The 14,363-nt window shown below is 37.1% G+C and overlaps 1 protein-coding gene across 2 annotated transcripts; it reads right to left on the bottom strand.

Moving 5' to 3' along the window:
- LOC104787486 lies at positions 4,581-6,233 on the bottom strand. Of its 2 annotated transcripts, XR_767939.2 has the most exons (3): positions 5,998-6,098; positions 5,112-5,231; positions 4,935-5,027 (listed from the first exon to the last, which is right to left on the bottom strand). XR_767939.2 is itself a non-coding variant. In XM_019246016.1 (2 exons), the coding sequence occupies exons 1-2, from the start codon at positions 6,126-6,128 to the stop codon at positions 4,907-4,909; spliced, it is 252 nt and encodes an 83-aa protein (XP_019101561.1). In that variant the 5' UTR covers positions 6,129-6,233; the 3' UTR covers positions 4,581-4,906. The 2 variants fall into 2 exon arrangements, 1 of the variants encoding a protein (XP_019101561.1); XM_019246016.1 differs by lacking the exon at positions 5,112-5,231 and having other exon boundaries at positions 4,581-5,027; positions 5,998-6,233.

Below are 14,363 nucleotides of genomic sequence, written 5' to 3'. Positions count from 1 at the left end.
GGTCGAGACGCGAATCCTCTTTAACCCGGAAATAGAATAAATAAAACCCGCGGATCTGTTTGTACTCCAGGTTTATAATTTTCGGATCATGTTTTTGGTTTGGTTCAAGAATAGTTAATTTCGTTACCAAACAAAGTTATAATCCCTATAAATAAGGAAGCTGGTATTCAAGTATTTAATGACTCAATAATATCAAATATTAACTACTATCATACTTAATCCCTATAATTATTACAAATATTAATAATAATGAGAAATCTTTAATACTTATGGATTGTGACTTTGTTGCTTCCAAAATAATCAATAGATTAAATACGAAATTGTATATATATGTAAACTTATTTGATTTGCTTTTATATTGTGAGATATTTACGGAAACAACAAATCAACTTAATACATTAAATAAAAACAAATCATCATTTAGTTTAGATTTTTCAATATTTCCTTAACAAAATTATAGTAATTAATTATGATTAGTATAGATGGAAAGAATAAAAATGCAGAAATTATATAAATAAAAGTTGTAAACTAATTTACAGAAAATGTGACTAATATATCCCACATCGACTAAATATTTTGGAATATGGTTCATAACCACAATTAATATATGACTAATATGTTTTGAATACAAATGAGCAGGAAGCTTGATTTATCAGGTATCCAAATTTAACAGTTTAATTTGGTTCTATATTTGAGCATATTTAAACTTTTACAAAGTAAACATATTAATATATTTACGTTTTTCAAAAAAATTTAAGAGATTATAAATATTTAAATTTTTATAGATGTTTAAACTATTATAAATATTTGAACATCGAAATTTTAAAATATTATAATATATTTAAGTCTATAAAATATTTATGTAATATTAATATTTTTAATCTTAAAATTTTTAAAATATAAAAAAGTTTGAGTTAAACCCGTTAAAACATGTATTTTTATCAAACTATAAATAAAATTGGTTTTTTACAATTTTGCTGAGATTTGATATATCAAATATTAACTTCTAAATGATAACCTAAGTATACCTAATCTCACTATAAATACAACTAGATTTTAACCCGCGGTACACCGCGGGCATATAATTTATATTTATGTTGTATCTATTTGTTAAATATTGGATGTTTTGTAAATAGAGAAATAACTAAAATTTCCGATTGTTGTGCGGATAAATGTTTATATTATTTTTTAACCCGCAATATACTTCATGACCATTTGTTTGTTATATTTAGTTTGTTTTGTTTAGTGTTTGAGATTCTATTTTGATTTTTAGTTATTAAAACAAAAAATAAGGGATCTAAATACATAATAAGTAATTTATATGCTGTGATTAAGTCACATTTTTTCTAATGTTTTAATTATTTTACACAATCTTAGTTAAATTAACTTGATTTTATGTCAAATATTCTACTATTAGTTTATAAATAATTAAATGAGAATTTAACCTGTGCTAACAAAAATTTAATAATATTTTATTAATTCCAATATGTCCTCTTTATAACTCATCTACTATATAACCACATTATGTAGTATTTTAAACTTTTTTAATTTTACATATTCACAATAATTAAAAAATTTATTAAGTTTATATCTATTAATTATAATATTTAAATAAATGTCTATCGAAGTTTTTCTTACGTTAAGAATCAAATGTCACAGGTTTTGGAAAACAAAATGGGAATCAAATTGTTGTTTTCTTTGTTTGCGAAGGACTCATATATAGAATATCTTCAAAACAAAACAGAATGTGTGGATAAATATATGATAGTTTATATTTGCATATTGATTGCTGTTATTTATTTAGTTGGAATGAAATGTAAAATATTTAGGAAAAAAAATTTGTAGTAATGTTAATTTTGGAAAATTTTTAGGGGTTAATGTTGTAAATAACTTTTTAAATAAATAAAACTAAAAGGGCATAAAACAAAATGTACTTCAAAAATGTTAATATAGATGGTTTCCTAACCATTGAAATACCTCACACTAAAATTTAACAAGCATCTTCTCCTCTTTTGACGACAAACCAAAATAAAGAAAAACTCATCCTTTTACAAAACTACTATCCGATATTGCGGTGTGTCTATCCTCTTACAAAACTACTATCCGATATTGCGGAGTGTCTATTCTCTTACAAAACTACTATCGAATAGTGCGGTGTGTCTATTTCCGTGAAAATCTACATTTTAAAAACTACTTACTCTATTAGGATTTCCAATGTACTGTATAATCACAAATATACAAATAAACACTATATAAACAAAGAAAATAAGTCAAAATAAAAAAATACATTACAAAAATACAAATTATAAAAAAAAACGTAACTAACAAAATATATAATCCCATGCTGTAGCACGGGGTATCACCTAGTAATTAATTAAAAAAACGAATTAGTTTGAAGAAAATAATAATTAACCAATTTTTATGGAAATTGTTACCATAAAAATGGAGCTATTAAATTCAAAATTGCATATACAATATCTACATATTTAATTTGGTTATACTATTTGATATATTTTATGGAAAAAGATAATCAAAATTTTATATTACCAAATCATCCATTATTTCAGATTTTTATAATTTTTCTAAACAAAACTATGCTTATAAATTCGAATGACTACATATAGAAAACACTTAATTTAAACAATTAATATAGAATATTACACATATATTCTAATTTAATTCGTTTCTTAACTATAGCAAATGATTAGAAATATGGTTTGCTCACAAAGATATTTTTGATTCGAAATCAAAACTAACATAATTGTGTATGACCTCTATATATATCATCTTATTAGCAAATTAAATATCACACATCATTGTTTCTTCTGAGAATTTTTGTATAAAACAGCTCATTATCAAACCAAACAACCGTTTTTGTTTATTTTTTATTATAAGAACATTCATATTTTATGTTGTTTGTTTGTTAGTATACTAATCATGTAATCTATTGTGCAGCTTATTCTAAACAACGCAAACATATCAATAATAATTGACATGTTCAAGAAATTATGCTTTAATTTGTTACCCGATAATTTTTTTGTATGGTTAGTACTTCGTAGTATTCTCATACTTTTTTTCTAACTAAGTTAATTTTAATATGATAACAAATATTTACGATGAATCTTTTTGTTTTCTTATCAGTGTATAGAATTTTCTCTTGGTAAGATGCATGAATCATCATGTTTATATGTTCTTAGAAATGGATGAAATATTAAATATTAATTTGTTTCGCATTATAACTTTGTGCCCACCATTTTATTACTTATCTAAATCTTATAATTTGGATAAAAATAAAATTTACGTAGATTTTTTTGGCAAGCATGAACTCGAGCTGACATGGATTTGTTCGACTCAACATCATATACAAGACACAGGACCAAGACAAGATAATCAATACGTAAAAATGGAACATGTATCAAAACGTTTGGCAAGCATGAATTCCAACCAATATTATACTTTTCTATAATATTTGTAAATATATGTAATAATAATACATTATTAAGAAAAAATGATCCAAAAATATAAGTTGATATATTTTTTGAATTTAATCCTATATTATAAGGATTACAATATCTATAATATCCTAAAAATTTACTTCTCAACAACATATTAAAAAAAAATCAAATCTAATATATACATTTAGAATATAAGATTTTTATAAAAATGCAATGTTGGTTTCAAAACTCACAATTATATGGTAGAACGGGTTAGGAGTGATATTTTTATAAATGCAATCTTTTAACACTGTGAGTGTATATTTCTTACAAATATATATTTTTACAAACGCAATATTTTACGGGTTGCAAGTACATTGTGATTGTGTATTTTTGTTACAAATACACTTTTACGGATTAGTTCATTAAATATACACTGTAAATGCGTATTACTATAATTGTATATTTTAATACAAATACAATCTTTTATAGGTTGGTCCGTCAAAATATATGTTATAAGTGTGTATTTTTACCAATGCAATCTTTGATAATATTTTATGTATATTTCAATTTCTACTTTTATGTAGATGAATATTCCTCCGCGCTGTAGCGCGGGTCCGATCCTAGTTTTTTCTTGTAATATAGCAACTAAAAATTAAAATAAATAAACAATATTATAATTTTGAATTTTATAGTATAAATATATATAATTTATTTTATAATTAGATTTTAAATAAAATTAGGTTTTATTTTATCTATTTACTTTTATACAAAACCTTTTTAAGTTAGGTTTTGAATTTTTTCATTTTTATTTTTTAAAATGTTAATAAAGAATTAATATTTGTCAACATCTGAATAATATATTTGATACGTGTCACGATCTTATTAATGAATAATTTTGTCATCAATGTTTATATAATAAGATACATAAAGTAAGAGACAAATAGAGGTTCAAAACTACCTCTATTATCAAACTATTTTTGATATTAGCAAGTAGAATATTTTTGTCTTATGATTTTGCTATTTTCCTTAGAAGACAAGATATTTATATTTTAAAATATGCCTTATTTAGATTTTAATTTTTCAGTGTTAACTAAAGAAAATGTATTCAATGAAAAAACCTCAGTGATCAGATCAATCTAGTTAAAAAAAAAACCATCAGGCGAACTCAAAATTTCATTCTCTTTTACAAGTATTCACTGAAAACAAGATTACTAGTGTACTAACTACCAAATAGACTGTAATCGTCCAAATCCCTCGCGAAAATTCTCACGTCAAAAGATTCAGACACCCCTATTCACAAAACCCACCTAAGATGCAATAAAACAATTTACGCTGTAGCCATGTGCAAAACTCAAGAAGTGGCTCAAAACAGTACCCAGCAGCAAGATCACAAGAACGCTACGAAATGTGAGATTTTTTACAAAATGTTTCAAGGAAAAAAGGGTCGTGAGAGCTCATTTATATATGTATTAGTCATCATATGAAATGTGAGGACTGGTGACACAACCTGGTGCATTAGGATCCTCTGCTCCGCAACAGTCGTAGAACTTGGCTGCATATGGTGGATCATCTGGTTTCAATTCATAATACCTTCATTTATTGACAAAAAACAAGTTTTAGTTTGTCTAAAACTCTTGGTAAAAATACAAAAGTAATCAAACAGATGCATCATACTCTAGTCGGATTCTCCACGTAGGAGCCATGGTTGTGAGTGAATATAATCAGTTAGTTCACCTTAGCGAGAATATGAATGCCAAAACAAAGAAGCATGAACATCAGGCATAAACTCATTTGCTGCACATAACAATAAGAGCTCATCAAACGATAGTTAGCTTTTGCTATGTGGGGGTACTAAAACGCGTGGAACAGAGAACATCAAAAACCGAGGATGTAAGTAAAATAACAAAAGACCAAGAAACAGAGAATCAGATAATATCCTCTAAGATTTATTATCTTCACCCGCTCTTTACTAGTTCCGTTAACCTTAGGATAAACAATATCTTGATTTCCCAAAACAAAATGTAAGCCACTAGGCACCTCCAGTCCTAGGAAGTATTCAAGGTTTAAGAGAGATTGCAATCATTATACAGCTTCATGATTATGCCAAAAGCTCGGACTATCTCATCTAAACTTGGAACTAATAATACTAGAGCAGATCAGGAATTGGTAAACAAACTTGATTTAAAGAGTATTATTAAATGGGTAAGGCAAATACAACAACAGTAGCTAAGTATCTGCAAAGAAGGCGGCGCAAGAGCTAGTTTCCAGAAAAAGAAAAAAAAATAATGAACTTTTTGACCCTAATGATGCAACAAAAAAAGCCATTAAGCTGACTGAGAGATAATGATCAGCTCTCACTTCACCATTATTGGCTTGGCTACAACGAATTTACCAGAATCCACTAAATTAGCTAACAGATCCAAAACCATGGATACACAAATTACTACATGCTAATTTCTCATCTGTGGCAGTACAAAACTTGATTGTTTTCAAAAACCCATTTCATAAGGTAGGGGATCAAGCTGTTGTTTAGGATTGTAAACAGATTTTAGGAAATAACCTTTTCTGGTCATCGTGGCGACGACAAACGAAGAAGGAAGGATGAAAACGGCAAGAGGAAGCGTCGTTTGAAGAATCCGAGTAGCTTTGTTTGCACCTCTGGCACAGCTTCTCTATCTCCTTCGTCTCCATTCTCGATGAGCACTGTAATCAATTTTCGAATTTCTATGGCAACTCAAATGGATCCCATTCCGGTTAACCGGATGTTACGTTTTGGTCTTTTTTTTTTTTTTTCCCACCGATAATCCACGTTTTAGTTAGTATTGATCCCTCAGTGTTTTTTTTTTGTTTTTTAAGTAAATGGGCCTACTGGGTTTAGTATTTTTTTTACTTGGTTTCAATAGGGAAATCATTGAAAAAAGGGTGAATTAATCAAATGTTATTCATTTTAGGTAATATTACCAGAATCTACAAAAACTTTTTTATTACTAGAATATTTTGGGTATTTTCAAAATACCCAGCGTGTCCCTGTTTTATGTTATCAAAAAAACGTTATTATAAAAATGTCATTGCCACGTCAGACGCCACGTCAGAAATCGCTGACGTATAACCATAACTCAGCCGTAAGGCGTTACAGAGTATGTTGCGGCTGAGTTATAGGTATGTTGTGGCTGAGTTATCGGAAAAACATTTGAGTAAGAGCGGACAGCTGACTTATGAAAATCTGGCTGAGTTATGCTCATAAGTCAGCCAAGCGTTACGGCTGACTTATTAAAATCTGGCTGAGTTATGCTCTAACTCACCCGTCCTTATGGCTGAGTTTTCACCCGATGGTTGAGTTTTCAAAATTTTGGCTGAGTTATCAATACGACACGGCTGAGTTGTCAAAATTTTGGCTGAGTTATCACTACGACACGGCTGAGTTACCATTTTCCGACTGGCTGAGTTATGAAAAACGGCTGACTTATGAGATGTTGTTAGGGCTTAGTTATGGTAAAAAAACAATAACTTAGCCGTGATAGGCTGAATTATTGACAACTCAGCCATTTGACGGCTCACTTATTTGCAAAAGATTAATTACTAGAATGCTATTCAGTTACGGCTGACTTATCAAACGATACGGCTGAGTTTCATATTTTCAGTTGATGAAGCGGCTGAGTTTGGCAGCAATTTTTTTTGCTTTTTAATTACTGTAATGTTTTCATGTTGTGGCTGAGTTTTAATTAGGCCGAGTTATGGTATTGTTTGATGGCTGACTTGCCACGTCGGACGTAGCATTCATGTCAGCATTCCATGTCATCATCTTTTTCTCTGGAAATACGAAACGTCGTTCGACTCTTGTTCTTCAACTGGTTATTAAGTGAACTATTTACCTTCTTATTCACCTTGTTCTTCTACTTCTTCTTCACTTTCTTCTTCACCTTGTTCTTTTACTTCTTCTCCACCTTGTTCTTCATTATCTTTCATGGATTCAGTTCCGGTACTAGTTGTGTCAGGTAATTGGATAAAGACACAGAGATATGTATTTAACTCCGACGATAAAGGGTGTATAGTTGTGCAGATAGATGGAGGCACAACACACGAGAAGCTTGTGAAGCTTGTTATTGAAGACTACGGATTGGACTCGTTTAGACATGAGCTAAAGCTGAGCTACATGTTCTCGAACAGGGCAATGGAACATATGGCGCATGATACTCCACCAGTTTTTGTCTCCAATGATCGATACTTGCAATGTTTTTTGGGGCTATGGAAAACCGATCAGCTACGTCTCTGTGTAGAGTTTTCGGCGAAAGAGTCTACAGAAACTACTGGAGCTAGAGGAAGTATGATTCAGCAAAGCAAAGACTCGAAAGCAGAATCTACATACGAAGTGTGCGGTGGGGGATTTGAAGGCACTTGTTTTGATTATGGTAAGATCGTTGACAAAGAAAACGAAAAAGAAGTTGTCGAAGTAGCATCTAACGAAAAAGAAGACGATGAATTTTCAACCCGATTTAATGTTTTCGACGACTCCGATTGATGTGATCGTGGGAACGGAGCCTAGCCAAGACCGCCGAGACGCGCGAAGCGGCCCCGAGACGCCGAACCAGTACACACCGGCCACAGACAAAACGCCTAATACAAACGCGGCCAAAGTTTCAAAGGAACTCACCCAAGTCACAGCGAGCCAAAGGAGCCCCGGCCACAACGCCCAAGATGACTTAGAACCGCCAACCCTGACCAAAGCTCGGAGCTAACACCCATTAGAGGAAGCCAAGGCACAAGTCAACGAAGCGGCCAAAACATCATCAACCCCGGAACAGCTCCTCGTACGATTAGTTGCTCCTTGAACAACGTCCCAAGAAGAACTCGAAGACTCGGTCCGATCGGTCTTCACTCTTACCCAAGAGTGAAGACACCAAAGTCGCCAAAGCAAGGAAGTGTACTCTTTTCCCTACTCCGGGTTTTTCCCAATGGGTTTACCGGAGAGGTTTTAACGAGGCATGGAGCTTGGTGCACAACGCCTAAAGGCTAAGTTGCTTCACGCGCAAGGCCAAGGCGGTTATCTCTCTTCCCTCTTATCTTTTTGGTTTAAATTTGAACATTGGGGAATATTCCTCTCGTGATGCTTTTACTTATGAACGTTGAGAGAGTTTGTGGCTAGCGTGTTAGTCAAAAGGTGGCGACGTGTTCTCATTGCAAATGGAACACGTCAAAGGTTGATGTGCGGATCAAGATGAATCTGCGTGTCTTTAAGCCCCTACCTAAACCTAACTATTTAAACTCCTCTTAGCCCTTGTTCCTCCTTTAGACTTGAATGAAAATAAAAACTTTTCTCAAGAGAGATTCTTGACTTGTCCCCATCCTCTCATTAGCTCAATACGAGATTGTCTAAGTGAGAGAAGAACCAGCCCTCTTGTGTCGTCACTCGATCCACTCACGTTTCCCCTTGCTTCGTTTCCTTCATTTCCCCTTCGCAACCTCGAGTTCTCTTCCACAAGTTCTCGAGTTCTCCATCGAACCGTTTCAAAACGTCTCCATCGTCGCTTCCATTGCAACCGACCGTTCGTTCGATTCTGCATCTGTTCCACCTGATGGACCAGTTCGTGGCCCCTCGACCGTATTCCCAAATGGCTCGTTTGAATCGCTTCAAACTCCGTTTCCCTCATTTGATTCTCGCATAGATCCGAAGCCAAAAGCCTTTGTCGAGGAAAGTTCCATCGTTCAAGAGTTGACCGAGAGCTCAAGCCACGTCCGTGCCGCGACTGTACCGCGACCGCGTCTCCGGGTCACATCAGCTTGGTATCAGAGCTTCAAAGCTCTTACGAGGTTGTTTCTTTCGAGAACTTTTCCATTTCTTTTAAAGTTTGAATCTTGGTTGTTTAATAGTAAAGCTTGCATCTTTTTGTTCCTTAGGATCCGTTTGTTCTTTTGGTTTAATTTAGTGCATGTTTAGGATTGTTAGTCGTTTGCTTAGGTTGATAGTCTTCGTTATTGTTCATCCTGTTCATAGTTTAGTTTGTCTGTGTTCTTGCTTGTGTGCTTTTAGATTGATAAAGTTAGGAGAGTATCCTTGTTTACGCGTTTTCAATTTGGTCATACAGCAGTCTTTGTCGTTTTGCACTTTTACTTTTGCTTTATTTGATTAGTCTTAGGTTGAGTGTGTCATAGCTGTCAGCAAGTTCCTTTTGTGGATAAGATTTATCTTGTGTGTGGTCCTAGGACGAGTGATACTCACGCGTTTGGATTGTGTTTTTTGTTTGCGAGGTTTAAATTCAAACCAACCACGTCACCAACGACTGGTCCGTACGAACGATGGCCGAACAGCAACATCCAGCAAATTCGCTTCCTCCACCTGAAATAGGAGTCACTCTCGCAGTCTTACGCAACGGCATAGAGCAATTGGCCGAGCGCATGAACCGACTAGAGTTGTTGAACCCTCCTAGGGAAGATCCTCAACCCGCGAGGCGACAACGATACGAAACAGAGAGCGACCAGTCCGAGGAGGGTTACGAACCAAGGCCTAGCCAAAGCCACCGACGAGACGATCATTATGACGATGGCCCGAGGCATTACGAACCAGCCCACAAGATGACCGCACCTACGTTCGCGGGGAAATCCGACCCTGGAGCTTACCTCGACTGGGAGAGCAGCATGGAGCACTTGTATTCGTGCCATGCCTATCCGGATTTGCGTAAGGTCCAAATGCCGTGGCTCAGTTCATCGAACACGCTCTCACTTGGTGGGATCGCCTCGAGGCCGAGCAGCATTGCAACCGAGAACGGCCTATCACCAATTGGGAAGTTCTCAAGGTCGAGATGCGTCGACGTTTCGTGCCATCGTCCTATCACCGAGAACAACAAAAGAAGTTTCAGCGACTCACACAGGGCAACCGATCGGTTGAAGAATATTATGAGGAGTTCGAGCACCTGCACAATCGATTGCAAGTCGACGATTCTGAGGAGTCTCTCATGGCTCAATTCCTGGACGGGTTGCAAGAACGTATCACACACAAGGTCGAACGCCAACCTATCAATTGTTCAAGGAGCTGTTGCACCTCGCCATGTAGATAGAGAACTAAATCAAGAAGAAGAGCGCCTCCGCGCCTCGTGTTCGCATTCAAGGAGCTTCGACCTGGACTCCTAATGCCTCTCCTTCAAACCGACTACCGGAGAAGCCGAAGGCGATCAGTGCTGACTCACGGTTCAAAACCAGAGAGCCGTCCACCAATGAACGACAAGATCCGCAGCGTGACATCAATGATGTCCGGAGCCGCGATATAGTCTGCTTCAAGTGTCAAGGGAGAGGACACTACACGCGAGAATGTATAAATGCCTGCACAATGATCCTTACCGAAGCCGGTGAGATCGAATCTGAAGATGAGGCGACCGAGGAGAAAGCTAAAGGCGAAGCCGAACTGGAAGTAGCCGTAGCTGAGCCAGAGGTTGGGGAACTCTTGATGATCAGACGCGTCCTCAACACCAATACGGAGGCCGACGAGAACACCAACCAGCGCGCTAACATCTTCTACACTAGGTGCACTGTAAGTGGAAAAGTGTATGGCTTGATTATAGACGGAGGATCTTGCACCAATGTTGCAAGTTCTAGCCTTGTCAAGAAATTGTCTCTAGAGACAACAAACCACCCTCATCCTTATCGCTTGAAATGGTGGAATGATAAGGCTTTGATCCATGTTAGGGAACAGGTCACAGTCCCATTTAGTGTTGGACCCTACAAGGACCAAGTCCTATGTGATGTGATTCCTATGCAGGCTGGCCACCTCTTATTGGGGCGTCCTTGGCAGTCTGATAAAAGAACCACTCACTGTGGCCACACCAACCAATATTCCTTTGTCCATAACAATATGCGCATTTGTTTGAAACCCTTGAGTCCTACACAAGTCTATGAAATGCAATCAACGCTATCTAAGGATTCGGGCTGTAAAACGAACCTCTTAATTCGACCCTATATTGCTAGAACGTCCCTTAAGGACTCAAACCAAGTCTTACTAACTGGTTTTCAAGATGTTGTGGTTGAAAGGTTTATAGGCGCTATGGGAGCACTATCGGAGTTGATCCGCAAAATTGATAGTCGATTCCTGGACAATTCGAGAATCGTGGAGGGCCGGATAACGGAGATGACGTACAACACACCCTGCGACAAGAATCATGGCGATACGCGACTGGCGAGTTTGTTCTCCAAGTCAAGCAACTGGGTTAAGACACGCTTAAGGCCTGAGTGGTTCCAACCGAGGAAAGGAGGCCTAGTCATTCGGCGCGAAGACGATCCACTTCAAGTCGTCAAGGAGTTCAGCGATCATGCTTATCAATCTGAACCCCTAGGTGAAGTCGGCAACATTTTGAGGACAAAACCTTTTCAAGGGGGAAGGAATGATGTGATCGTGGGAACGGAGCCTAGCCAAGACCACCGAGACGCGCGAAGCAGCCCTGAGACGCCGAACAAGGACACACCAGCCACGGACAAAATGCCTAATACAAACGCGGCCAAAGTTTCAAAGGAACTCAGCGGAGTCACAGCGAGCCCAAAGAGCACCGGCCACAACGCCAAAGACGACTTAGAACCGCCAACCCTGAACAAAGCTTGGAGCCAACACGCGTTAGAGGAAGCCACGGCGCAAGTCTACGAAGCGGCCAAAACATCATCAACCCCGGAACAGCTCCTCGCACGATTAGTTGCTCCTCGAACAACGTCCCAAGAAGAACTGGAAGACTCGGTCCGATCGGTCTTCACTCTTACCCAAGAGTGAAGACACCAAAGTCGCAAAAGCAAGGAAGTGTACTCTTTTCCCTACTCCGGGTTTTTCCCAATGGGTTTACCGGAGAGATTTTAACGAGGCATGGAGCTTGGTGCACAACGCCTAAAGGCTAAGTTGCTTCACGCGCAAGGCCAAGGCGGTTATCTCTTTTCCCTCTTATCTTTTTGGTTTAAATTTGAACATTGGGGAATATACCTCTCGTGATGCTTTTACTTATGAGCGTTGAGAGAGTTTGTGGCTAGCGTGTTAGTCAAAAGGTGGCGACGTGTTCTCATTGAAAATGGAATACGTCAAAGGACGATGTGCGGATCAAGATGAATCCGCGTGTCCTTAAGCCCCTACCTAAACCTAACTGTTTAAACTCCTCTTAGCCCTTGTTCCTCCTTTAGACTTGAATGAAAATAAAAACTTTTCTCAAGAGAGATTCTTGACTTGTCTCTGATAGGATCTCCCTAGGAAAGAAACTCTGATGAAGGCTGATGGTAGGTGACAGGCGATGTGGATTCGGTGGTGATGATGATCGAGTGAGATTGGTGAATGAATATAAGTAATGATCGAACAAAGTAACAATGAATCAATGGTGAGAAGTGTTTGAATGATGAGATGGATTCGAACAGGTAGAAGAGTTTCTTAATTCACAACGTGTATAGAAACTCAGAAATCAAGAACGCATTCAAGATATCGGATTGAGAGAAGAAAGTTCACAAACGTGTTTACAACATACTTCTTCGCTAAAGAACAAGGAGGCGTGGCTATGGGGCTTTATAATCAACCCTAGGCTCGACACTCCAAACAACAGGAAGTTCAAAATAAAACAACAAGACGTTTTAAGGAAAACAAGAAAAACAGCAAAACATCAGGTACTGAAGTCTGGCAACTTAATACTGAAGTCTGGTGACTTAATTCTGAAGTCTGGTGACTAAAGTCTGAAGTCTGGTGACTAAAGTCTGAAGTCTGGTGACTAAAGTCTGAAGTCTGGTGACTGAAGTCTGAAGTCTGAAGTCTGGTGACACAAGACTGAAGTCTGGGGACTTGTACATTATTTCCCATTGGCAATGACTTCTAGATAACTCGACGTAGTGATCCATTTGCCTCATTAAAAACCATGCCAAGAAAACCCAGTGGGACAAAACTCAGCTATGGGAAAAAGAGTACAAACTTCACACCTAAGTTATCTAGTTATCATTACCGGGTGAAGTCTTCAAGGTGGAGATGTTAAAGACCTGGATCCTCGGTAGGTTGAATGACCCGTCAGCTATGAGTGAATGAGCTTCCTTAGCCATCTCCTTAGCTCTTGAGCGAGTGATCCTTCCCACAATCTCCGGTCCCTCTGCAGCTTCTGACTCCTTGCTAGCCATGATCATATCATCCTCCCCCTCTTCAAAAGGATTTGTCCTCAAATCGGAATCTGCATAATAAGGAAGCAAGTCAGAAACATTGAATGTGGAAGATATCTTATACTTACCTTGAAGATCAATCTCGTAGGCATTGTTGTTGATCTTCTTGATGACTTCAAATGGTCCATCAGCTCGCGGTAGAAGCTTGCTTTTCCTCTCTTCTGGGAACCTATCCTTGCGTAAATGAATCCACACCAAGTCTCCTTCTTCGAAAATGAGCTCCTTTCTGCCCTTGTTCGCATGTTTCTCATACTGCTTGGTTCTTTTCTCTATGTTCTCCTTAGCTTTAGCATGTATCCTCCTCACCTGTTCAGCCTTTTCTTTGCCATCAAAGCTACACTTCACACTTAAAGGTAAAGGAATCAAGTCTAGAGGTGATTGTGGATTAAACCCATAAACAATTTCAAAAGGAGAAAATAGGGTAGCAGAATGCTTAGCGTGATTGTATGCGAACTCAACATGTGGTAGACACTCTTCCCATGATTTGAGATTGCTTCTCACTAAGGTCCTAAGCAGTGTAGATAGCGTCCTGTTCACCACTTCGGTTTGTCCATCTGTTTGCGGGTGACATGTGGTTGAGAATGAAAGCTTGGTTCCTAGTTTAGCCCATAACGTCCTCCAGAAGTGCCCTAGAAACTTGGTATCTCGGTCTGAAACAATTACTTGAGGCATTCCATGTAGGCGTACTACTTCCCTGAAAAACAAGTTAGCTACAATAACATCATCATCCGTCTGGTGACTTGCAATGAAGTGAGCCATCTTGCTAAACCTGTC

Source organism: Camelina sativa, chromosome 5, assembly GCF_000633955.1.
Source record: "Camelina sativa cultivar DH55 chromosome 5, Cs, whole genome shotgun sequence".
NCBI classification, from domain to species: domain Eukaryota; kingdom Viridiplantae; phylum Streptophyta; class Magnoliopsida; order Brassicales; family Brassicaceae; genus Camelina; species Camelina sativa.
Note: the sequence above shows the minus strand (reverse complement) of the source record. Positions and strands in the feature narration are given on the sequence as shown.

What these genes read in the sequence shown, in the direction of transcription:
- LOC104787486 (XM_019246016.1), bottom strand. Translation starts at nt 6,128, where the DNA reads ATGGAGACGAAGGAGATAGAGAAGCTGTGCCAGAGGTGCAAACAAAGC. An exon ending in CGCCACGATGACCAGAAAAG is followed by an intron (nt 5,028 to 5,997) that starts GTTATTTCCTAA and finishes CAATAAATGAAG; the next exon opens with GTATTATGAATTGAAACCAG.